Source organism: Gadus chalcogrammus, chromosome 9 (genome assembly GCF_026213295.1).
Source record: "Gadus chalcogrammus isolate NIFS_2021 chromosome 9, NIFS_Gcha_1.0, whole genome shotgun sequence".
Taxonomy (NCBI): Eukaryota; Metazoa; Chordata; class Actinopteri; order Gadiformes; family Gadidae; genus Gadus; species Gadus chalcogrammus.
This window is the reverse complement of record NC_079420.1, coordinates 11,406,930-11,431,903: the sequence shown is the minus strand read 5'-3', so window position 1 is coordinate 11,431,903 and position 24,974 is coordinate 11,406,930. Positions and strand designations below refer to the sequence as shown.

At 48.3% G+C, this 24,974-nt stretch overlaps 2 protein-coding genes across 2 annotated transcripts; both read right to left on the bottom strand.

Moving 5' to 3' along the window:
• Positions 1-377: 377 nt before the first annotated feature.
• On the bottom strand, positions 378-10,231 carry slc13a1 (solute carrier family 13 member 1). The gene is given in 17 exon segments (XM_056598790.1): positions 378-527; positions 642-779; positions 898-956; positions 959-1,058; positions 1,553-1,647; positions 2,731-2,825; positions 2,934-3,035; positions 3,282-3,380; positions 3,694-3,813; positions 5,565-5,704; positions 5,752-5,762; positions 5,796-5,806; positions 7,213-7,285; positions 7,373-7,548; positions 7,936-8,072; positions 8,713-8,841; positions 10,127-10,231. Coding segments are annotated over 17 exon segments (1,740 nt in total).
• Positions 10,232-11,875: 1,644 nt separating this feature from the next.
• Positions 11,876-24,853, bottom strand: iqub (IQ motif and ubiquitin domain containing). The gene is made up of 15 exons (XM_056598788.1): positions 24,685-24,853; positions 24,091-24,157; positions 23,711-23,810; positions 21,020-21,341; positions 20,403-20,537; positions 19,366-19,533; positions 18,808-18,983; positions 18,248-18,403; positions 15,236-15,446; positions 14,884-15,059; positions 14,552-14,728; positions 13,895-14,071; positions 13,450-13,716; positions 12,590-12,775; positions 11,876-12,124 (listed from the first exon to the last, which is right to left on the bottom strand). Exons 1-15 carry the CDS (start codon positions 24,851-24,853, stop codon positions 11,960-11,962), a joined length of 2,652 nt encoding a protein of 883 aa, XP_056454763.1. The 3' UTR covers positions 11,876-11,959.
• Positions 24,854-24,974: the final 121 nt, after the last annotated feature.

Genomic DNA, 24,974 nt, shown 5'->3' with positions numbered 1-24,974 from the left:
TTTATTTTTCGAGATAAATGGCAACAAGCGTATAGAAAAATCGATAAAAAAAATCGAAAATCGAAAATCGAAATCGAACACATTACACTGGCTTTTACACAGTAAACAAACTATCTGCTTGGTTTCAGAAAGTCCAGAATGAGTCAACTCAGGGAGCAGTTCAGCAGTCAATGTCAATGTCCTGGGGGCGCCCTGGTGGTTCACCTGGTAGAGTGCGTACAATGTAGGCTCAGTCCTGATCGCAGCGACCCGGGTTCGAATCCTTCCCGTGGTCCTTTGCTGTATGTTCTCACATACACTCCTCTCTATCTCACTCGTTAATAAAATGCAAAAATAAATCATCAGTCTCCTGCTCCTCCTGGGTCTCCTGGGTCTCCTCAGGGACTGGTGGCGTTGGTGGTCCACACTAGCGGGAGGGTGACCCAGCTAGGGAAGGTGTGGAGGTCGAACAGGGGAACCGCCCACGTGGTGACAGCCAATAGCACGGCCAGGAGACCGATGATGTTCAGACCAAGCCCCGCCTTCACCTGGAAGTGTCACCATGACAACGGGTCAACATCCTGCATCCTACTAAACCATACTGTGTGTGTGTATGTATAGTGTGTATAGTGTGTCTGTATATTGTGTGTATGTGTATGCACCATGTCCGAGGTCCTCAGGTGGCCGTAGGCGAAGACCACAGCGTTGGCGGGGTTGGAGACGGGGAGGAGGAAGGAGAAGGAGGTACAGAGAGTGGTCGGGATCAGCATGTAGAGAGGGTTGAGGTGGAGAGCCTCAGACTGACGCACGCACACGAGACACACACACAGACGCACACAGAGACATACAGACACACAATCAAATTATTATTTGCATTAATATGAGGTTGTAAGTTCTCTCTCTCTCCTCCAGACTCACCAGAGAAGAGAGGAGTGGGGATTAAGCTGCGGATGGTGGCAGCGTGCTGTCCACCTCCGCACCGTGGTAACGATGATGCAGGCGATGAGGATGGTGGCGAGGACAGGGAGGTCTCCCAGAGGGACGAGGAGCTGGGACATCCAGGCGGAGAGACCAGCGACCTACACACACACACACAAACACACGCACACACACACGCGCACACACACACCACACACCACACAGCACGCTAACACCACACACACAAACATATCCAACATCATACACAGACACAGGTGTTAGTCGTGTGGGTCATCATCAGGATGCTGTTGGTTCCCAGACAACAGCCACATCAGAAGAGCAAGTTTAAACCATAGGTTGCCATGACAACGAAGTTATCCCTAGAGACACATCTAACAGTGACCATCAAGGCCAGTACAGTGTGTGTGTGTGTGTTGTGTGTGTGTGTGTGTGTGTGGTGTGTGTGTGTGTGTGTGTGGTTGTGTGTGTGTGTGTGTTGTGTGTGTGGTGGTGTGGGGTGGGTCGGTTGTTTGTGGGTATGGAGATCGGCGTGTGTATCTTTCTTTGTAGTGGTTTTTGTGTGGGGGGTGTGTGTGTGGTGTGGGTGGTGTGTGTGTGTTGTGTGTGTGGTGTGTGGTGTGTGTGTGTGGCATACCCGCGTTCCCTCTGCCAGAGCGAAGCCCCCTCCCACCAGCAGCAGAACCTCCCAGGGCATACAGCGCTGGAACTCCTCCCACGAGATCATAGGCTCTGCACACACACACACACACACACACACACACACACACACACAAAGTGATACACACACCCACACACACACACAGAGGCACACGCACACACACAAAGGTACACACAGGTACAGACACCCAAACACAGGTACACACACACACACAAACCACACACCACACACACAACACACCACACACAACACACACACACACACACACACACACACACACACGTTACTTACTTCAATATGTGTGGGTTAACAGGTTAATAATAAAGAGAGGGTTCATACTGTACGTGCGTTTGTGTGTGTGTGTGTGTGTGTGTGTGTGTGTGTGTGTGTGTGTGTGTGCTGTGTGTGTGGTGTGTGTGTGTGTGTGTGTGTGTGTAGTGGGTGTGTGTGGTGGGTGTTGTGTGTGGGTGGGTGGGTGTGTGTGAATGATAACAGGTTAATAATAAAGAGAAGGTTCTTACAGAATGTGTTTGTCAGGTTACAGGTTAATAATAAAGAGACGGTTCATACTGTATGTGTGTGTAACAGGTTTATAACAAAGAGAGGGTTCTCTTACTATATGTGTGTGTGTGGTTAACAGGTTAATAATAAAGATAGGGTTCAAACTCAATGTGTGTGGGGTAACAGGTTAATAATAAAGAGAGGGTTCATACTGTATGTGTGTGTGTGTGTGTGTGTGTGTGTGTGTGTGTGTGTGTGTGTGTGTGTGGTGTGTGTGTGGTGTGTGTGTGTGTGGTGTGTGTGTGGTTGTGTGTGGTGTGCGTGTGTGCGTGTGTGTGTGTGTAGTAGGTTAATAATAAAGAGAGGGATCTTACTATATGTGTTTTGGGGGAGGGGGGTAACAGGTTAATAACAAAGAGAGGGTTCTTACTGTATGTGTGTGTGTGTGTGTGTTATAGGATAACAATTAAGAGAGGGTTCTTACTGCATGTTTGTGTATGTAGTAGGTTAATAATACAGAGAGGGTTCATACTGTGTGTGTGTGGGGGGGGGGGGGGGGGTGGTGGGGGGGGGGGGTAGGTTAATAATAAAGAGAGATTTCTTACTGCATGTTTGTGTGTGTAGTAGGTTAATAATAAAGAGAGGGTTCTTACTGTATGTTTGTGTGGGGGCGTTGGCGGGGATGATGAAGAGGAGGAGTCCCACCAGCATCGCCACGGTCGCATCAGATGTGTAACCAGAGTAGATCCTACAGGAAGCGGAACCAACCAGATTCAGAACACACTGGAAGATGAAGTGTGATAATCTGAGGTTAGATGAGGTAAGATAAGGTAAGATAAGGTAAGGCAAGACTCACTCGGGGACGAGCGAGGCCCAGCCCGGTACGAAGCCGGGTTCCCTGGTGAGCCACAGCAGAGCAAGAACCACAAACAGAACCATAGTCACCACCTCCTGGGGACTGGAGGGGGGAGGGAGAGAGGGGGAGGGGGAGGGGGAGGGGGGGGAGGAGAAGAGCGGCAGAGGAGATGATAAATGGATGTTAGAAGAAGATGGATGTAGAAGATGGATGGATTATGGATGGATGAGGGATGAATGTTGGATGAATGAGTGATGGATGATGGGTGATGAGTGATGGATGAATGCGTGATGTATGATGAGTGCTGGATGATGAGTGATGGATGATGAGTGAAGGACTGGTGATCACCTCATGGGTCCGAGTGCGTTGTACTCGTCCCTGATGATTCTGGCTGACCTCCTGTCGCTCTCCTTCTTCTCTCCGTCACATCGCCACAGGAATCGGAAACTGGGTGGAGGTAGCATTATTTGTAGCTAGCCTGACTTGGAGCAAGCATAGCTCTGGGATAGCCCAGCTTACAGCTACCCTAGGTTGTTCCTAGCATAGCCATAGTCAGCCTAGCCTGACTTGTAGCTAGTCTAGCTAATAGCTTGCATAGTTCATTACTGGTCTAGCTTTTAGCTTGCATAGCTCATAGATAGCCTAGCTCGTAGATAGCATGGACTTTAAATAGTCTAGCTTGCTGATAGCCCAGCTTGTAGCTAGCATAGCTTGAAATCAGCTGAAAACAAGACGTGTGATTGGAGGATGCAGGACTCACTCTGAACCAATGAAAAGCCAGTGCAGCCACAGCCAGCACAGCAGCAGCATGATGACGCTGATCGGCAGACAGAGGAGGAGCCAGTTGCCGAAGTTTATCTCTTTGGATTCTGGGTATGTCCTTAACGTAAACACATTCAGTTGGTTATTTTACTGAGCCGGAAGACGGTATCAACATTGGATGTATTATGATCTATGTAATTATTGAATACTTCCTTGCTGATCTGGTTAGTAGCTGGTTAGTAACCGGTCACTAACTGGTTAGTAACTAGTTAGTAACGAGTTTGTAACTCGTTACTACCTGTCTGTTTAAGTCACTAATTGGTTACTAACTGGTTACTACCTGGCTGTTTACGTCACTAACTGTTGCTACCTGGTCACTAACTGGTCACCAACTGGTTATTAACTGGTGACAAACTGTTACTAACTGGTTACTTACTGGTTACGGACTGGCTGAAGTACTGGTTACTAACTGGTTACTAACTGATACTTACTGGCTTATGGTCTGGTTGCTCACTGGCAACACATAACTAAGTAGTCTAAATAGTTACTCACTGGTCACTAGCTTGTCTCTAACTGGTTACTAACTGGTCTCTAACTGGTAACTCACTGGTTACTAACTGGTCACTAGCTTGTCTCTAACTGGTTACTGACTGGTTACCAGTGGTGGACGAAGTACTCAGACCACGTACGTTGAGATACCTGTAAAATATTACTCCAGTAAAAGTGGAAGTACTCCCTTTAAACGTCGACTTGAGTAAAAGTATAAAAATACTTGGCTTCAAATGTCCTTAAGTATCAAAAGTTAAAGTAATTTGGTGCAATGTAGTTCCAATGAATTTATCATTCATTTAAGGTTAAAAAAAAACACTAACAACCCTCTAAATACAATTTTTCTATTTGTGATATCTGATACTGATATAATTTGAAACTAGAAAATGCATTTCTGTGCTGTAGTGCAAAGTGAGGTTGAAAATATGTTTTAGTAAAGCCACATAGATGTAAAGAAATGTTACATTTTGAGTGTGTATGTGTGTCTGTGCGTGCGTGCGTGAGTGCGTGCGTGCGTGCGTGCGTACGTGCGTGCGTGCGTGCGTGCGTGCGTGCGTGCGTGCGTGCGTGCGTGTACCAAACAGAAAATGTATGGTTTGTACATGAGCTAAAACAGAACAACCCACAGAATAGTCATGCATAAAATTATTATACATTTATGTAAAACTTCAACTTGAAATAATCATGCAAGACCTTAAAGAACATCAACCTTACAGTCAATACCACCTCGACTAAACATCATGAATGGCGCAGAGGTTTGAGTGACAGATCTGATGGCCCTCCCTGGCCCCTAATTACTATTGGACAGGCAAGCATTGTTTTTGGCATTTAGCTTCTACCGGGAGTACACCTGGATATGTAGAAAGCACCTAGCCTCTAGCCATATAAACGGGGGTCCCCACAGACAAACGCCCGATATATAACAATCATATTTACAATCGATTAATAATTTCAAAGTATAACGTAACCGTTGAAGCTTGACATGGTGTTTCTAGGTTAAATATTGACGTTTAGGCTCCGCGACTTCCGCAATGTTTAGCTGTGTCTATGGTCACGCATGTATGTTTGTGGAATGTAGTGCAGTAAAAAGTAAGATTTTCCCCTACGAAATGTAGTTGGGTAAAAGTATAAAGCCTCACAAAATAATGGTACTCAAGTAAAGTACAGATACAGTAAAAAGTTACTTAAGTACAGTAACAAATTACTTGTACTTCGTAACTGTCCACCGCTGCTGGTTACCCACTGGTTACCAGCTGGTCTCTAACTGGTTACTCACTGATTACTCACTGCTAACCCGCTGGTCTCTAACTGGTTACTCACTCGCTGATGTATTGGGAGAAGATGAGGTTGGGGGAGGTGCCGGGGAGCGTGGTGATGCCTCCGATGTTGGAGGAGTAGGCGATGCCGAGACACAGTGCCCTGCACACGTCCAGCTGCCGTCGGCTGGAGGGGTCAGCCACCTGAGGACAAACCACTGGATCACACCTGGATCACACCCAGATCACACCTGTATCACACCTGGATCACACCCGGATCACACCAGGATCACACCCGGATCACACCTGGATCACACCCGGATCACACCTGGATCACACCTGGATCATGGCCGGATCACACCTGGATCATGGCCAGATCACACCTGGATCGCATCCGGAACACACCTGGATCAAATCTGAATTACATCTTGATCACATCTGGGTAAAATCTTTATCACACCCGGATCACATCTGGATCACATAATCGGATGATGGATGGGTGATGGATGATGGATGGATGACGGATAAATGATGATGGATGATGGGTGATGATGATGGATGATGGGTGATGGCCGATGGGTGATGGGTGATGATGGGTGATGGGTGATGGGTGATGATGATGGCCGATGGGTGATGGGTGATGATGGGTGATGGGTGATGATGGGTGATGGGTGATGGGTGATGGGTGATGATGGGTGATGGGTGATGATGAATGATGGGTGATGATGATGGATGATGGGTGATGATGAATGATGGGTGATGGGTGATGGGTGATGGGTGATGATGGATGATGGGTGATGATGAATGATGGGTGATGATGATGGATGATGGGTGATGATGAATGATGGGTGATGGGGTTGGGTGATGATGGTGATGGGTGATGGGTGATGGGTGATGGGTGATGATGGATGATGGGTGATGATGGGTGATGGGTGATGGGTGATGGGTGATGGGTGATGATGGATGATGGGTGATGGGTGATGGGTGATGATGGGTGATGATGGGTGATGATGGATGATGGGTGAGGGTGATGGGTGATGGGTGATGGGTGATGGGTGATGAATGATGGGTGATGAATGATGGGTGATGGGTGATGAATGATGGGTGATGAATGATGGGTGATGAATGATGGGTGATGAATGATGGGTGATGAATGATGGGTGATGAATGATGGGTGATGAATTGCTGGGTGATGAATGATGGGTGATGAATGATGGGTGACTGGGTGATGGCCGATTGGGTGATGGGTGATGGGGTGATGGGTGATGGGTGATGGGTGATGGGTGATGAATGATGGGTGATGGGTGATGGGTGATGAATGATGGGTGATGGTGGGTGATGGGTGATGGGTGATGGGTGATGGGTGATGATGGGTGATGGGTGATGATGGGTGATGGCCGATGGGTGATGGGTGATGGGTGATGATGGATGATGGGTGATGGGTGATGAATGATGGGTGATGAATGATGGGTGATGGTGGGTGATGATGGATGAGTAGATGAAGGTCCTTCCTACCTGGTTGTCAGTGGAAAGCTGCTCAGGAGAGGCAGGTGCTTCTGGATCCTCGCTGAGGGGCCGAGAGGAACATGTGTTATGATCCTATGTGGACTCAGGGGACCCCTACAGTACATCTGGTCCTGGGCTGATAATGACTTTTATTCTTTGAATGTCCTCTGTGTGATTCAGAGAGGTGATCCTGCGGCCTCTCTCACCCTCCAGCACGGAGGTCCTCCTGCTCCTTCTGGTCCCAAGCCCGGCGGTCCTCCTGCTCCTTCTGGTCCATCTCTGATGAGACAACACAGGGATGAGCTCCTCCTCTGAGGGGCGTTTACACAGAGATGGTTGAGGGGGGGGGGGGGGTTCCAGACCTACCATCCATCTCCAGGGCAGGGTTGTGAATGCCGGTTGGCTCTGCCCCCTCTTTGTCCCCGGGCTTCAGCACCTGAGTGATGACCGCGTCCACGATTGGCATCACCATGGTGACGGCCGAGGTGTTGTTGACCCACATGGAGAGGAATGCACAGCCGCACATAAAGCCAAGCATCAGCCTGGAACACAAGAGTGACCTCATCACTGGTGACCTCATCACCAGAGTGACCTCATCACCAGAGTGACCTCATCACTAGAGTGACCTCATCACTAGTGACATTCTCACCAGAGAGACCTCATCACTAGTGACTTGATCACTAGAGTGATTTCATCATTAGAGTGACCTCATCACCAGAGTGACCTCATCACTAGAGTGACCTCATCATTAGAGTGACCTCATCATTAGAGTGACTTCATCATTAGAGTGACCTCATCACTAGTGAACTCATCGCTAGAGTGACTTCATCATAAGAGTGACCTCATCACTAGAGTGACCTCATCACTAGTGACCTCATCACTAGAGTGACCTCATCAGTCCTCTAGTCACCCCCACCAGGGTGACTCACCATGCAGGGTTGACCCCCACCAGGGTGATGAGCTTCAGGGCGATCCTCCGATGGAGCCCCCACTTCTCTATGGAGGTGGCCAGGCAGATGACCCCCACCAGCAGGAAGTGGAAGTCCTTAAAGTACTCCTTAGCCACCTGCCGGGGGGGAGACGCAGAGAACCTTCATCAGAAGACCGCCGAGTGGGCTCTGTGCTCTGTGTTCTCTGTGTGTTCTTTGTTCTGTGTTCTTTGTGTGTTCTGTGATCTGTGTGTTCTGTGTTTTCTGTGGGATGTGTGCTCTGTGTGTCTTATGTTCTGTTTTCTCTGTGTGTGTTCTGGGTTCTCTGTGTTCTTTGTGTTCTATGTCTTCTTTGTTCTGTGTGTGTTCTGTTCTGTGTGTTCTGTGTTCCGTGTGTTCTGTGTGTTCTATGTGTTCTATCTGTTCTGTGTGTTCTGTGTATTCTGTGTTCAATGTGTTCTGTGTTCCGTGTGTTCTGTGTGTTCTATGTGTTCTATCTGTTCTGTGTGTTCTGTGTGTTCTGTGTCTTGTGTTCTGTGTGTTCTGTGTGTTCTGTGTGTTCTGTGTGTTCTGTGTGTTCTGAGTGTGTTCTGTGTTATTCTGAGTGTGTTCTGTGTTATTCTGAGTGTTTTCTGTGTTCTGTGTGTTCTGAGTGTGTTCTGTGTTATTCTGAGTGTGTTCTGTGTTATTCTGAGTGTTTTCTGTGTTCTGTGTGTTCTGAGTGTGTTCTATGTTATTCTGAGTGTTTTCTGTGTTCTGTGTGTTCTGTGTTCGTACGTCAGCTGACGACATGATCCCAAAGAAGGGGAAGAGAATTGCGGGCAGCATGGCGGTGATCCCCAGGGGCAGCGGCTCAAGGGCCCAGAAGGACGCCATGAGGATCAGGACAAAGGCGCATTCTGCCTCCTGCAGGCCGGGAGGCACATTACACCCACATTACAACCACAATACAATACACCACATTACACCCACATTACAACCACAATACAATACACCACATTACACCCACATTACAACCACATTACAATACACCACATTACAATACACCACATTACACCCACATTACAACCACAATACAATACACCACATTACACCCACATTACAATACACCACATTACACCCACAATACAACCACATTACACCACATTAAAATACACACACATTACAACCACATCACAACCACAGCATAGTACACACAAATTACAACCACATGAAAACCACATTACAACCAGTAGACACATAGTAAACACACACTACACACACATCACCTCAATACGTAGCATAATACACACATAGTACACACATAGTACACAAAACAGTTCACACATAGTGCACACATATTCCTTCTACATACCTTGGTACACACGTAGTAAAGTTGAGATAGACATTAGTGAGTCTGCATTGTTGACCATAGGGCAGTAGTGATATAATATCCCACTAATATCAGGGATTTAACCGAAAGTCCAGATTAGATAAGCAGCTTCACTTTTCCAGGAGGGGAAATCGCAGAAAGATAATGAACCTCTGCCCTAGACTGGGTCTCACAGGACTGATAGGACCCTTACTCTGACCTCGACCGGGTCTAGGACTGAGAGGACCCCAAGGCCTTGTTCACACTACATGCGTCCGTCGACGGATGGGGTCTTTTTGACGTATCCATGTGTTCTACCGGGTTGTATTACAAAGGCGATTTCATTGGACAGTGACCTTGCTTATATTTGCATAACGCAGTCTGATTAGCCGACGGATCCATTGCTGCCTGAAAAGTTGAACATTTCAGAACTTTTTGACTCAGGCCACGGAGCAGACAGAACGGCCGGACCCACAATGCATTTCGCGAGCGCCCCATGCAAAGTCAATGAGATCCGTCGACGGACGGAGGTAGTGTGAACAAGGCGTAACTCTGACCTAGACAGTGATGGGTTAGGAGAGAGACCCTAATTCTGACCAGACTGTGGTGGGACAGGAGAGAGACCCTAACTCCGACCAGACTGTGGTGGGAAACTAGTTATGAGACCCTAACTCTGACCCTGACCAGGTCTCACAGGACTGATAGGACCCTAACTCTGAGCAGACGGTGATGGGACAGCAGAGGGACCCTAACTTTGACCCAGACCATGGGGGAACAGGAGAGACCCTTACTCTGAGCAGACCATGAGAGCCTCAGAGTAGACGGTGTGTGCACACTCACCTTGGTGGGCAGCAGCAGAGGAAGAGGAAGCAGCAGCAGAGGGCCCAGGATGAAGAGCAGCACAGAACGGTGGCTCCACAGCATGCGGCCCCATCTCACACCCATCTCACCGATAGTCCTCTTTCCGGTCCTCAGGCGCAGGCTGACTCAGTGTCTCCGGTTCACGCTTCAAGAAGACCTTAAGTACCGCCACGCAGGCTCTGATTGGCAGTCTCTGAGAGGGGTTCTGATTGGCTGTCTCTGAGAGGGGTTCTGATTGGCTGTCTCAAGAGAGGGGTTCTGATTGGCGATCCCCATAGGGGGAGGTTCTGATAGGGCGTATCTGAGGGGAAGGTTTTGATTCATAAATATCTATGAGGGGAATGTGTTTTGGTTTTTCCACTTACCTTGACCAGGCTGTGAACCTATCTGCGCTCATAACATTGTGACCTTTGACCTGAGACTAATTGGACTTTAGTTTCACGATGACGTTCAATCGTCTTTTTTTTTTGTTTTAACCCTCCGCTGTTTACCTGCGGCAGTATCTTATTCTTCTCCATATTAATGATCAAAACATGGGCTCGTTGTCATATAATTTATTAGAACAACATCATATAATTCTCCATAATGATTATTAAAACATTACCATACCTTTTCCTTATTAATTATTAAAACATGTATAGACTCTGGTAGCAACCAACTACTCCTACTCATAGATTAGGATCTACTAGGACTACGGACTAATTAGCACTAAGTATGTTTACTCCTTACATCTACTACTGCTTAAAACCACTTACTGTTGTGGGCATAATTTTAGGCACCAATGTTAAAATTGACTAAAAAGAGAATTGACTAAAAAATCTTCTTTTGGAAATTGATCTTAATGCCTTAATTAAACAAATGAGGAGATACAAATCTGCCTGCCTCTATGGAAATGTAACATAGGGGCGTCTATAATTATGCACCCTGTATTTTAATGGAGAACATATATTTATTTACGATACATTAGTCATTCAAAAAGCAAATTGGTGTTCTAAGATTTTTTATTCCTCTTTTCAGTCAACTTTAGCATGGGTGCCTAAACTTATGCCTACCACTGTATACTATGCCTACTCCTGCACAGACAGACAGATCCTAGGCAGACAGACAGATGGAATAAGACACACTGAAACTAGCAGACAGACAGATAGATATTTGGTCAGACCGACAGTCATGCAGCAAACAGACGGACAAATAGATACTAATGCAGGCAGACCGACAGACAGGCTAACAGAAAGACAGAGAGTCCAGCAGAGAGACAGTCAGGCAGGCAGATTATCAGGCAGACTGACAGACAGTTTAATTAGTTATTAAGAAAAATCAATGAGGAAAGGGTTACCATGGCAACAATATGCCCAGATTAGCAACATCACACATCAGGCCGCGCGACACGTGCCTCTTAATCACACACTCACACACACACACACACACGCACGCACGCACGCACGCACACACGCACAGCACGCACACACACACACACACACAAACACAACACAACACACACACACACACACACACACACACACACACACACACACACACACACACACACACACGACACACACACACACACACACACACACACCCTTGCATACACAAGTGCGCACGCACATCCATAAGGTTTACAATACAAAACATGCTTCCCAGGTCTTGATTGTGGGAACATCTTGTACTTTTACAGTCCAACATACCAACGACAGATAAGATAATAATAATAACCATTCTGTCAGCGAAAGGTGAGGACCAGTATTAGAAGCCGTAAAGATCGTTTATCTTTATTAAACCGTCTATATGTAAGGACAGGATCCCGCCATACTAGCAGGGCTCTGCAGTGCCGGTTTCCATGGGGATGGGCCTGGTGACCAGCTGGTTGCCGAGGGCGTACTGGAGGCGTGGAAGCGTGGAGGTGATCTGGGTGAAGTGGTTTCTGGCCAGCAGGTGCTTCAGCCTCACTGAGCGCACCAAGGCCGCGCCGTACGCCTGTCGTCACCACGGAGACGGTTAGCCCGACCTCTGACACCCACAATACCCTAAGCTCTGACCCTGACTAACCCTGACTAACCCCAACCTCTGAGCCTAACTAACCCTAACTCTGTCACCACTAACCTCTGACCCTAACTCTTTCACCCCTAATCTGACCCTAACTAACCCTAACTCTATCCTTTGACCCCTTACTCAAACTAACCCTGTCTTTAACCTTTGACCCCTTACTCAAACTAACCCTAAACTAACCACTAAGCATGACTCTCAACCCTGATCCCAATGGATGACACACAGACACATACTATACAGGCCGACAGACAGACAGACAGACAGACAGACAGACAGACAGACAGACAGACAGACAGACAGACAGACAGACAGACAGACAGACACACAGCAGACAGACAGACAGACAGACAGACAGACAGACAGACAGACAGACAGACAGACAGAGAGGCTGACCTGGTGTGGGTCTGGGACCAGCAGGTGGGCCTGGTTCTCCTCCCTGGTGAGCAGCAGACAGTTCCAGGGGCTCCAGGCTTGGCGTGGCTCCCAGGGGCCCATCACCAGGCCCTGGGGCCCGGGGGCCCCGCTCAGGGCCGACCGCCCGCCCCACACCACCTCCACCAGGTAGCGCATGTCCTCCTCCTAGGGGACAGGGCTCAGGGGTCTGGGACTGGAACAGGACTAGGATTGGACCAGGACCAGGACAAGGACTGGACAAGGACTAGGACTGGACTAGGACTAGGACTGGACTACGACTAGAACTGGATTAGGACTGGGACTAGGACTGGACTAGGACTAGGACTGGACTAGGACTACGACTGGATTAGAACTGGGACTAGGAATGGACTAGGAATAGTACTGGATTAGGACTGGACTAGGACTAGGACTGGATTAGGACTGGGACTAGGACTGGGACTGGGATAAGGACTGGGACTAGGACTGGACTAGGACTGGACTAGGACTAGGACTGGATTAGGTCTAGGTCTAAGACTGGACTAGGACTGGGACTAGGTCTAGGACTAGGTCTAGGTCTGGATTAGGACTAGGTCTAGGACTGGACTAGGACTGGGACTAGGTATAGGACTAGGTCTAGGGCTGGATTAGGACTAGGTCTAGGACTGGACTAGGAGTGGGACTAGGACTAGGTCTAGGACTGGATTAGGACTAGTTCTAGGACTGGACTAGGAGTGGGATTAGGACTGGACTAGGAGTGGGACTAGGACTAGGTCTAGGACTGGACTAGGACTAGGTCTAGGGCTGGACCACGACCACGACCAGGCCTAGGACCTGGTAGTGAAGGTCTTCAGGGGGCCTACCTCCAGCAGGTGGGTCATGTGGTCCTGGGGGTGGAGCCTCTCCTCCACGGCCCGTAGCCTGGCCAGGAGGCTCCTGTAGGGGTTGAGGTCCCGGCGCAGGCGGCCCTGGTTCTCCAGGACCGTGCAGGGCCCGCAGCGGGGGGCGGAGCGCGGGCCGGCCGACACCGTCAGCTGGTTGGGGGCCAGGCAGCCCCCGCACGCCCGACACACCTGGAGGGGCTGGACCCCATGGGGGGTCTGGGACCCCTGGTCTGACCGCTGGGGAACCTGGGAGACGACACAGTTCTGTAAGCTTCAACTCCAGCCTCACCTCCTCCACCCTCTCCTCCTCCACCCTCGCTGAGCCCTAGGACCAGAGGTCAGCTGGACCTCTTCACCTCTGACCTCTGACCTGGAGGATCTGACTTCTGGCACCAGAGGTCAGGAGGACGTCTTGGACTCTGACCTTGAGCAGCCGGCCCACGGCAGGGTTAAAGGTCGGCGTCTTGACGAACTGGAGGAAGAGTGTGGAGATCCTCTTCTTCAGACCCTCCAGGTTGGCCGGCTTCACCTCGCGCCTCCTTAGCTCCGCCTCCCTGTCAATCAACTCCACAAGGTCCCGCGTCAGCTGGCAGTTGTATCCCTGGCCAATCAGGGGAGGGAGAGGAGGAGAAAGAAGAAGAAGAAGAAGAAGAAGAAGAAGAAAGAAGAAGAAGAAGAAGAAGAAGAAGAAGAATAAGAAGAAGAAGAAGAAGAAGAAGAAGAAGAAGAAGAAGAAGAAGAAGAATAAGAAGAAGAAGAAGAAGAAGAGGGAGGAGGAGAGGATGAGGAGGAGAGGAGGAGGAGGATGAGGAGGAGGAGGAGGGAGGAGGAGAGAGGAGGAGGAGGAGGAGGAGGAAGAAAGAAGAAGAAGAAGAAAGAAGAAGAAGAGAAGAAGAAGGAAGAAGAAGAAGAAGAAGAAGAAGAAGAAGAAGAAGAAGAAGAAGAAGAAGAAGAAGAAGAAGAAGAAGAAGAAGAAGAAGAAGAAGAAGAAGAAGAAGAAGAAGAAGTATTTGATTCATCTCTGAGGAACTTCTCTCCCTCCCTGACGGTGCTGTAATGGTGTTTTAACGGTGTTACTTACGGTGACGGTGTCCCTGAGCTTCATCAGCGCCTCCAGCCTCTCCTCTGGCGTGGGGGCGGGATCCCGGGCGGCGATGACCTCGTAGAGCTCCTGCAGCTCGCGGGCACGCACGCTGCTGGGCGTGGCCATCGTCAGTAACATGCCGTCACGCCCCTGCCAGCGGCAGGGGGCCGCGACCTGACACACACACACACACGCACACACACACACACACACACACACACACACATGCACACACACACACAATAGGGTACATTTAGATTATGAGCGGTTGTGTGCATGAGGACTCCATCTGTCAGAGGGGTTAGACAGTGGGCCAGGTGACCTCTGACCTGGAGGAGCAGGGCCCGGGTGGCCGCGTCCTGGAGGCGCAGCAGGGAGGCCTGCTGGTGGCTCCCCAGGGAGGCGATGTGGCGGCTCTCCTCCTCCAGCAGGGCGCACAGCGCAGCCTTCCTCTCTGCTCCTTCTAGGGTGGAGGAGATACGCTGCACCTCCTCCTGCCTCCACCCTGAAACACACAGAATACGCCTCCTCAACCTCCAACTCCTCAACCTGCACCTCCTCACCCTCCTACCCTCAACCTGCACCTCCTCCACCTCCTCCACCTCCTCCTGCATCTCCTTACCCAGACAGAGAGAGAACTACCAGACAGACAGAGACGTACAGACAGGCAGGCAGTCTCACTCTCCAGGTAGCTGTATAGAAGGCTGAAGTCCTCTTTTCTCTGTGGGTTTCTCCGGCGCTTTAGCTCAGCTTTCCTCTGCTCCTCCTCCTCCTCCCTGCTTCTCCTCTGCCCCTCCTTCAGCCAGGCCAGCCTGCGCTCCTTGTCCCTTCGGAGCTCCTTCACCAGACGGACCGCCCGCCACCGCCGCACATAGCTCTGCAGCATCAGCACCTGCAACACACAAGTCAGCAGCATGTTAGCATGGCAGTAGCATGTTATCATCCAAGTAGCATGTAAGCGTGCGAGTAGCATGCTAGAACGGAATTCTCCGTTCTATCTCCCAAGAGAATTCCTCGAGATATTTGTGACTGTAGTATACTGTACCTACACCGCAAGGCTAACACACAAACTGCAGCAGATACTTTTCACAAGGTAACTAGTTCAATCTCGTTCCCCGGGACCCCCTTGTCTCCTAATGGGAGATTTTAACTGCAAACCGAGTAAATGTCTCAACCTGTATCAATACGTCACATGCCCAACTAGGAAAATAAGACTTTGGACATGTGCTATGGCTCAATTAGGGAGGCTTACAAGTCCTGACCTCTGCCCCCTCCCCCCCTTGGTTCCTCAGATCACCGCGCTATCCATCTCACCCCTGTGTACAGGCCTGTGCTTAAGAGGGGGGAAGTAAAAACTAGAGAGGTTAAGGTATGGAGTGATGAGTCTGTTTCAGTGAAGGACTCTGCCTCAGATATTGAGGAGCTGTCTTACACTGTCTGCTATTATATCTCTTTTTGTAAGGATTATGTTATTCCTAAATTCCTGTGAAAGTGTAAGCAAATAATAAGCCATGGGTCACTAGTTCCCTGAAACAAGTGCTAATGAAAAAACATAGTGCTTTTCCCAATTGGGGAGAGGGTGAAAACAGAGCGGCAACAAAGGAGGTCAGAGCAGAAATCAAGAGGGCTAAATTACAATACAAAAATAAGAGAGAGGAGAGACTGGGTAGTAACAACTTGAAGGCAGCATGGGATGGTGTTAAAAGAATGACGGGTTTGAATAAAACACAAAACAAGCCTGTCCATATTCCAATGTATAAGAGTGATAGCGATTTATCTGAAGCATTGCACTTTTTTCCTTTCAAGTTTTGATATTCATGGCTTACAGATGAAGAAAATAAATTAACTGAGGAGCAAGCTCTGGTAAAGTCTGCACCATTCTCAATTACACAAGAAAATGTTAGGTCAGTATTTAAGAGAAATAACGGTCAATAAAAAGTCCAAGACCAGATGGGATTACTGTGAGATTGTTAAAGTGCTGTTCAGAACAGCTCAACTGCTCAACAGCTAACCCTATTTTTGAGGTGTCCTTGCAACAGAGAAGGGTCCCAAAGGCATGGAAGGAGTCCATTATTGTTCCAGTGGCAATGGGCAATACTACAAAGATTTGAAATGTCTTCAGACCAGTGGCACTGACCTCACTGGTCATGAAGTAATTTGAAAAGATTGTGAAGTGTCTTTTGTTGTTAAGGGTGGGTGAGGCCCTGGACCCAGGGCAATTTGCACACAGGGATAACAGAGGGTGGGGGATGCCCGGATTACACTACTAAATCTCCTGTACAGTCATCTAGATGGTATGGCACACACACCAGGCCCTTTTTTTATTATTATTATTCTGCATTTAATACTATCCAGGCACATGTTTTGGTCAGTAAACTAGTATCAGAATTTAATCTTGGAGTAATCTTGTGAACTGGATATGGATTTTTTAACTAACGAGTAAAGGTAAATGGTTGTCCCTCAGAAAGGAGTGTAACTTCCACTGGCTCTCCCCAGGGTTGTGTACTTTCCCCTCTACTGTAAATCCTCTACACTAATGACTGTAGAAGTCAGCATATTAATAGACACATCCTGAGATTTAATGATGATACAGTTATTGTTAGTTTACTGCATAATCTTGAATCTCAGCATGGGCCAGTTGTTGATGAGTTTGTCAGTTGGTGGGACAAGTCTTTTCTTCAGCTTAACATCTCAAGAGACAAAAATCATGGCCATTAATTTTTGAAAAAAAACAATCTTGTTCTCCTCCACCTACTTACATAAATGGAAACTGCATAGAGATCGTTGACCAGTATAAATATCTGGGAACAATGATAGACATTTAACTTAAATTGTACGTTAATACTGATACTATTTGCAAGAAGGGCCAACGACAATTATACTCACTTATTCTTTTATGGCCTGGTATTGGGGCATCAGCTTTAGGGAAAAAAACAACCTCAGCCATATTGTCAAGGTGGCTGGGAAGTTGATTAACTGTCAAGTACCCTTGCTGAACATTTATGAGAAGCAAGTTACTAAGTCCAATAGGACAAATAACTATTTTATTCCTCAATACGCTCAACTACGTTTGCTCAATTGCACAATTCTTTGCACATACCTGTAAATGTATTTGAATCTGATGGCTAGATAAGTAAGTTTGTTGTGTGGCCTTGTTTATCTTGTTCTTTTATGTGTACCTGACTGCAATACAAGTTTCACTTTTGAGACAATAAAGTTAAACTGAACTGAACTGAACTGTGCATGTTAGCCGCATTCTATCATGTCAGTGGCATGTTAGCATGTCAGTAGCATGCTATCGTGTCAGTAGCATGTTTGCATGTCAGTAGCATGCTATCATGTCAGCAGCATGTTATCATGCAAGTAGCATGTTATAATGCAAGTAGCATGTTAGCATGGTAGTAGCATTTAATCATGTCACTAGCATGCTATCATGCTGGGATTGTTCCCGAACCAGTGAGCATGCATGTCGCAAGTAAGTATGTAAGTAGCATGTTAGCATGTGAATAGCATGTTTGTGGAATATTAATAGAACGTTAGCAGAACGTTAGCATGCTAGTAGCATTGTGCTGGCTTTAGCTCCGGCCCTCGCCTGGCGATGGTTAGAACGTGTTGTCATGGTGACGCTAGGCTGTCTGAACACAGTGATAAACCCTTCATCTGTTGTCACGGCAATCACATGGGATCACCCACCGCTGCCAGCCTCCGGGCGTGGTACACCTGGGCGGGGGTGTAGTTGCCAGGGGCGACCAGCCTGTCCTTTGTGCAGGAGACGTAGAAGCCAACAGAGGTCATCTGGGTGGAGGTGGTGATGGAGCACTGCTGGGACTGTTCCTGAACCAGTACGGTCTGGTCGAGAGATACCAGGACACAGAGAGAGAGAGAGAGAGAGAGAGAGAGAGAGAGAGAGAGAGAGAGAGAGAGAGAGAGAGAGAGAGAGAGAGAGAGAGAGAGAGAGAGAGAGAGAGAGAGAGAGAGAGAGAGAGAGAGAGAGGGGGAGACAGACAGAGGGAGGGGGAGAGTGGGGGAGAGTTAATGCAAGGCACCTCTATGCAGACAGAATTCTCATTGTAACCCCTGGGTGACCCCTCTGTGACCCCTCTGTGTCCCCTGGGTGACCCCTCTGTAACCCCTGGGTGAGCCCCCTGTGACCCCTCTGTGTCCCCTGGGTGACCCCAGGTCTGCAGCCACTGAAGGAGAGGTCGTATCATGGTGGGCCAGTCCCAGTGTGATGGTAGGTGTGTCCTAGTGACCTGTGTGTCCCGGCTGTGGACCTCCACTAGCCGGGGGGGGCGGGGGCGGGGCTGCGTCTGGACGGCGGCGTGGTGGAAAAGGACCCCCGTCTGACGCTGTCTGTACCCCCCGAGGAACACCTTCTCCTGGGGGGGACGCTCCACCTCCACCACAACCTCCTGGTACCGACCCCCCTCTGTGAGAGAGAGAGAGAGAGAGAGAGAGAGAGAGAGAGAGAGAGAGAGAGAGAGAGAGAGAGAGAGAGAGAGAGAGAGAGAGGTATCTATTCAGGAAGTAGGAAAGGTTGTATCAATATGCCAGAGAATAATAAATGTTTGGGTACAACATCCTCCATATATTTATTGGGAATAAAGATTGTGTGCGTGTTCCTCATCTTCTCATTATTTGATAACCTATTTATTTCTGTTTATTTCCACGCTTCAGCAGCACACATATTTTCAAGTACTAAGGAGGAGGTGCCCTGACCACTGAACGAGGAGGTGCTGTGATGTCTGAATGAGGCCTTGCCAATGGGGTCGGCTCTAAACGAGGAGGAGCTGAGGGGGAGGTGCTCTTACCTTTGTGCAGGCGCACCGTCAGCAGGTCAGCCATGCCGTAGAGGGTAGAGGGAGGGTCCGGGCGCAGGGGGTGTTGCCGTGCGTTACTGGAGCGCACCTCCAGCTGGGCGGTGCCCTGGGGCAGGACCCCCAACTCCACCAGGGGCTGGTGCTCCTCCACCTCACTCCCTGAGGGGAGAACACACCTCAGGGTACTGTCTAACCCCTACCTGCCCCTTAATGACCTGTCTCTGTACTGTCTAAACCCTACCTGCTCCTTAATGACCTGTCTCTGTACTGTCTAACCCTACCTGCTCCTTAATGACCTGTCTCTGTACTGTCTAACCCCTACCTGCTCCTTAATGACCTGTCTCTACTGTCTAACCCCTACCTGCTCCTTAATGACCTGTCTCTGTACTGTCTAACCCCTACCTGCTCCTTAATGGCCTGTCTCTGTACTGTCTAACCCCTACCTGCTCCTTAACGACCTGTCTCTGTACTGTCTAACCTCTACCTGCTCCTTAACGACCTGTCTCTGTACTGTCTAACCTCTACCTGCTCCTTAATGACCTGTCTCTGTACTGTCTAACCCCTACCTGCTCCTTAATGACCTGTCTCTGTACTGTCTACCCCCTACCTGCTCCTTAATGACCTGCCTCTGTCCTGTCTAACCCCTACCTGCTCCTTAATGACCTGTCTCTGTACTGTCTAAGCCCTACCTGCTCCTTAACAACATGCGTCTCTACAGTCTAACCCCTACTTGCTCCTTAGTGACCTTTGTCTGACTGTATCAAAAGCTCAAAGACTTCTGTAGTAAATAGTAGTATGTTGCAGACTAACCATCCCCCTGCATGTTAAATGTATATTTAGTGAGCCTTAGTCGTGCTATAAAGCTACTCGCTACGCAGCTTAAAGTCTAGAAATAAATATAGATGAGCAGAGGCTCTGCCATGACCTAACGCTTCAGGAATGGCCTCCGACGCAGCACCATGACAACACCTGCTGCATCAACATGACAACACCGTCTGCATCACCATGAAAACAGCCCTGGACCATACCGTTCAGAGAGACCATCAGGACGCTGGCAGGCACTCTGAGCCGGGAGGAGAAGTGGACCTTCAGGTCCTGGATGGTGAGGGAGATGGGGAACGCCATGGTAACGACCACGCCCCCTGGCATCAGGACCACCTTCACTGGAGACATGGAGAGAGAGAGAGATAGAGAGAGATAGAGAGAGAGAGAGAGAGAGAGAGAGAGAGAGAGAGAGAGAGAGAGAGAGAGAGAGAGAGAGAGAGAGAGAGAGAGAGAGAGAGAGAGAGAGAGAGAGATGGTAAGAGCGATAGATGGGAAAGATAGATACATAGTCAGATAAAATAGCTAGGAAACCAGAAAAAAACATTAAGATACACACTTGTTATCATAGAGCTGTGTTTCTAGAGCTGTGTCTCTAGAGCTGTTTCTCCTGAGACCTTGTCTTGGAATTGTCTAATAATTCAAATAATAATAAATAAATAAAGAAACACCAGTAAAATTATAAACAAATATGTGATACAGAAAAAAAGAAAAGAAATATATATATATATATATATATATATATATATATATATATATATAAATGTAGCCTATAGAGAACAATTTTCCCAATTGTCTGGTAATCAATTTTAACGTAACCAACCTGTTGCAGTGGGGCTCCCAACATCTTCTCTGCTTCCCTGCAACTCCTCGTCCTCCCCGTCTTTCTCCCCGTCTCTCTTCCCGTCCTCCTCGTCCCTCTCTCCGGGACTCCTCCCTTCGGGTCTCCTCCCTTCCTCCCCGTCTCTCTCCCCGGGTCCCTCCCCGGGTCTCTCCCCGTCCTCCTCGTCCCTCTCTCCGGGTCTCTTCCCGTCCTCCCCGTCTTTCTCTCCGGGTCCCTCCCCTGGTCTCTCCCCGTCCCTCTCCCAGTCCTCCTCGTCCCTCTCCCCGGTTCTCTTCCCGTCCTCCCCGTCTCTCTCCCCCTCCTGCCCCTCTCTTTCCCCGTCCCTCTCCCAGTCCTCCCCCTCTCTCTCCCCGTCCTCCCCGGGTCTCTCCCAGTTCTCCCCCTCTCTCTCCCCGAGTCTCTCCCGGTCTCTCTCCCCTTTATCCCAGTCTCTCTCCCCCTCCTCCGCGTCTCTCTCCCCGGGTTTCTCCCCGGGTATCTCCCCCTCTATATCCCCATCGCTCTCCCCTTCATCCCCGTCTCTCTCCCCTTCATCCCCGTCTCTCTCCCCCTCCTCCCCGGGTCTCTCCCCGTCCTCCGCGTCCTCCGCCTGGGAGGACTCCTCCCTGGTTTCCGAAGTGTTTTCCATTAGTTTCTCCGATATGGTGCGATGACTACCCTCTGATTCTGGTTCGATAACGGCTCAACATTCAAATCAAATCAAGAGTCGAACTTTATCGAACAGGTGGAGAGTCGCGCGTTTCCGTCAACAGAAAACACGTGTGCGTTGTCGTGGCAACAGGGAAGGGGCGTGTCTCCGTTGGAGGGTTGAATGAGTTATTTTAAAATCTTCAATTCATTTCTGTTTTGTCTTTCTCATAATTACATTGAACTCTATAGGTGCCAGATACTGTCTGCATGTTGGTCAAATGTTTTGTATTTCAATGATAATCGTAATAATAATGAGTTTTTCCCTCAAATTCTGTAAAAGTCATACTGCAACCTATACCGTAAGTCGAAAACTCTGGTAACCATACCTGACATTTTCAGGTATGGTTACCAATAACCCCAACTACCCATAAACCCACATTTGTGGCACCGCACCCAAAGGTGGCGCTGTTGTAAAAAATCATGAATTAGGCTTATTTCTCCTCACCAGATTTACCTGGACTCAAAATTCTTTCTTAATATTAATCTCTTGAATCAGATGCAACTATAAAACCTGGGTCTTATGCCCTAAAAAAATGTACTTCTCCCACAATTTCATATTAAAGCCAAACATGATACAAAGATACACAGGCTACAAAAACAATCAAAAATTCACCAAAATCGCCACAAAAAATCTTTAGACCAAGCCTCACAAAAATAACTATTTTGTTATTGTATAAAAAAACATATGACTCTTATTAGGTAGATACCAATACCCCCCACTACCCATAAACCCAAATTGTGGTACTGCACCCAAAGGTGGCGCTATTTAAAAAGATTATGAACTAGCCTTATATCTCCTTACCAGATTGACCTGCACTCAAAATTATTTCATGATATTAATCTCTGAAATCAGATGCATCTTTTTCACCCTGGTCTTCTGCTCTAAAAACGTTTACTTTTCCCACAATTTCATAGAAAAAGCCAAACGTCCACAGTCTCAACCCAGTTTGCCCATATGACCATTTTGTTATTGTATGGCTATCATTAGGTGGATACCATTAACAGTGCAAATTTCAGATCTGTACTCTTTTAAGAAAGCCCTTAATTCTCTTGTGAAATAAGTGCTTGAAGTTTTCTTGACGTTGTGTGCTTATTTATAGACATTTTCACTATGTGAATGAGGCTGCTTCCAGTTCAGGAATGTCGGTGGCTTAATGGGATAATGCCTAGTACCGGTGTTCCATAGGTTGAGAGATCGAATCCTGATTAGAGCAATATGAACAAGTTGAACATGACATTCTGCCAATGCCACTCATTTAAGAAATACAACATTGAACAGCACCTAAAAGTCATCAGGCACTCAACATTCAGATTTATTCGATTCCAAGAATTTGACTGCCAAGACACATATAGCATTAGGGGAACTTCTTCGTTAACCTTGACTAAGATTCACTTGAGAAATGTGTTCTTTGAGTTTTCTGGATGTTGTGTGTTTATCAATAGACATTTTGACCATGTGAATGAGGCTGCAGTTGAGGTTTATAAGTGGCTCAATGGGAGTTTGAATTCCGATCAGAGCATTATGAACAAGCTAAACACAACATTCGGCCATTGCTATGTAGCTCACCTGAAAGCAGAGCACAGTATTGCATTAAGTGGAACATCTTCATCAACATCTTTCCTTAATAATTATATGTCATATTTATTTATCTTCCATTAGTGTGTTCTTGACTTTTAATTTTGCTCGGACCCCGTTAATCACAGCTTGCGGTTACTTTTGTTATTAGTACTATTATTAATATAATTATTGAGGTGAATAAAAGGCGATAAACAATTATGATATGAAAAATTATCTCTAACTGCTATGTATATATTCATTCATGCATGCATGTATATTTACGCACATTTATGCACATACATGCATATACACACATATATAATATTATATATATATATTTACACATATATAAGTGTATATATATATATTACATATATATATACACACACACATATATATATATATATTCTTAGCTTAGCTACCCACATCAATGGCTTAGCTGAGCCACACCCGTCACAGCTGGTGGTCCAGGAATGCGAGCGCCTCAGCCCCTCTGAGTCTCGTTGAGCCTCTTCGTCCGACCTGATGATTCCAGAGAGACCGAGCTAGAGGGGCACCTCATTGATTTGATCGGCAGCAATTGATTTCAAATTTAGTTGAAAATCAATTAGTTGCTAGCCGGTCTGGTCAAGTGAGGTGTGTTTCTAATCCTTTGATCTCAGGCCTGGTCTCAAAGGCTCACAGGTCATATGTTTATGACACCGCCGGACCCTGGCCCCCAAGAGGGCAAGATGAACCGGTCCTTCTCAAACCATGGGGTTTGAGAAGGACCTCAGGGTGGGGACCCCTCCTCCACGCTGACGGGGTGCTGGTGATCATCAGGTCGCCCACAGGGACCACCAGCGCCCGGTCACGAGCCCCGCAGCACCCTGAAACAGAGACAGAATTATGGGGACCTGTTTAGAACAGAACTCCTCCCCTGAGATCTGATTGGTCCGTCCACACTTGGTTTGAAGAGTGGCTTTCACCAGGAGTGAGACCAGACAGGTCTTCAGAGAGAGACTAAAGGTGACCTCAGAGCTCGGGGAGGCTTCACGGGACGGAAGAGGCTGGCCGGTCTGTGGTGGCCCTCCTGGACCGCTGAAACACCACCTGTATCTATACTCAGTCTGAGGTCTCCTGCCTCCTGGACCACCAGACCCTCCTCAGACCACCTGGTCCCAGGACCCCAAGATCCTCCTCAGACCACCTGGTCCCAGGACCACCAGACCCTCCTCAGACCACCTGGTCCCAGGACCCCAATACCCTCCTCAGACCACCTGGTCCCAGGACCACCAGATCCTCCTCAGACCTCCTGGTCCTAGGACCACCAGATCCTCCTCAGACCTCCTGCCCTCAGGACCACCAGAGCCTCCTCAGACCTCCATGACCCAGTGAGTGGTCGTGTCTGGCTTACCGATCACAACTGCCCCTGTAAGCCCGGGTATTTCAGGCCTGGCCAGGTGTGGGGGTCCGTCAGTCCAGCGTTGGGGCGCACTCCAACACAATAGAAACTTATCCTCTGAGTTGGGGCGCACTCCAACACAATAGAAACTTATCCTCTGAGCCGGGGGGGCGGGGGGCATTCCAGAGGCAGAGGGGGGCCGGGTATAAAGCAGCCCACAGCACCGCAGCGCACAGGAGCAGGAGCTGACGCTACTCAGAGGTGAGAGCTCCCGTCTGAGTGAGGAGGAGAAGGAGGAAAAG

Bases quoted from the DNA above. Each gene is read 5' to 3' on its own strand.
- iqub (XM_056598788.1), bottom strand. From the start codon at position 24,853: ATGCCCCCCGCCCCCCCGGCTCAGAGGATAAGTTTCTATTGTGTTGGA. The intron at 23,811-24,090 runs GTCAGCGTGGAG...TGGAATCATCAG, and splicing joins CTGATGATCACCAGCACCCC to GTCGGACGAAGAGGCTCAAC. The intron at 19,534-20,402 runs GTATGGTCCAGG...TTCTCCCCTCAG, and splicing joins CCTGATGGTCTCTCTGAACG to GGAGTGAGGTGGAGGAGCAC.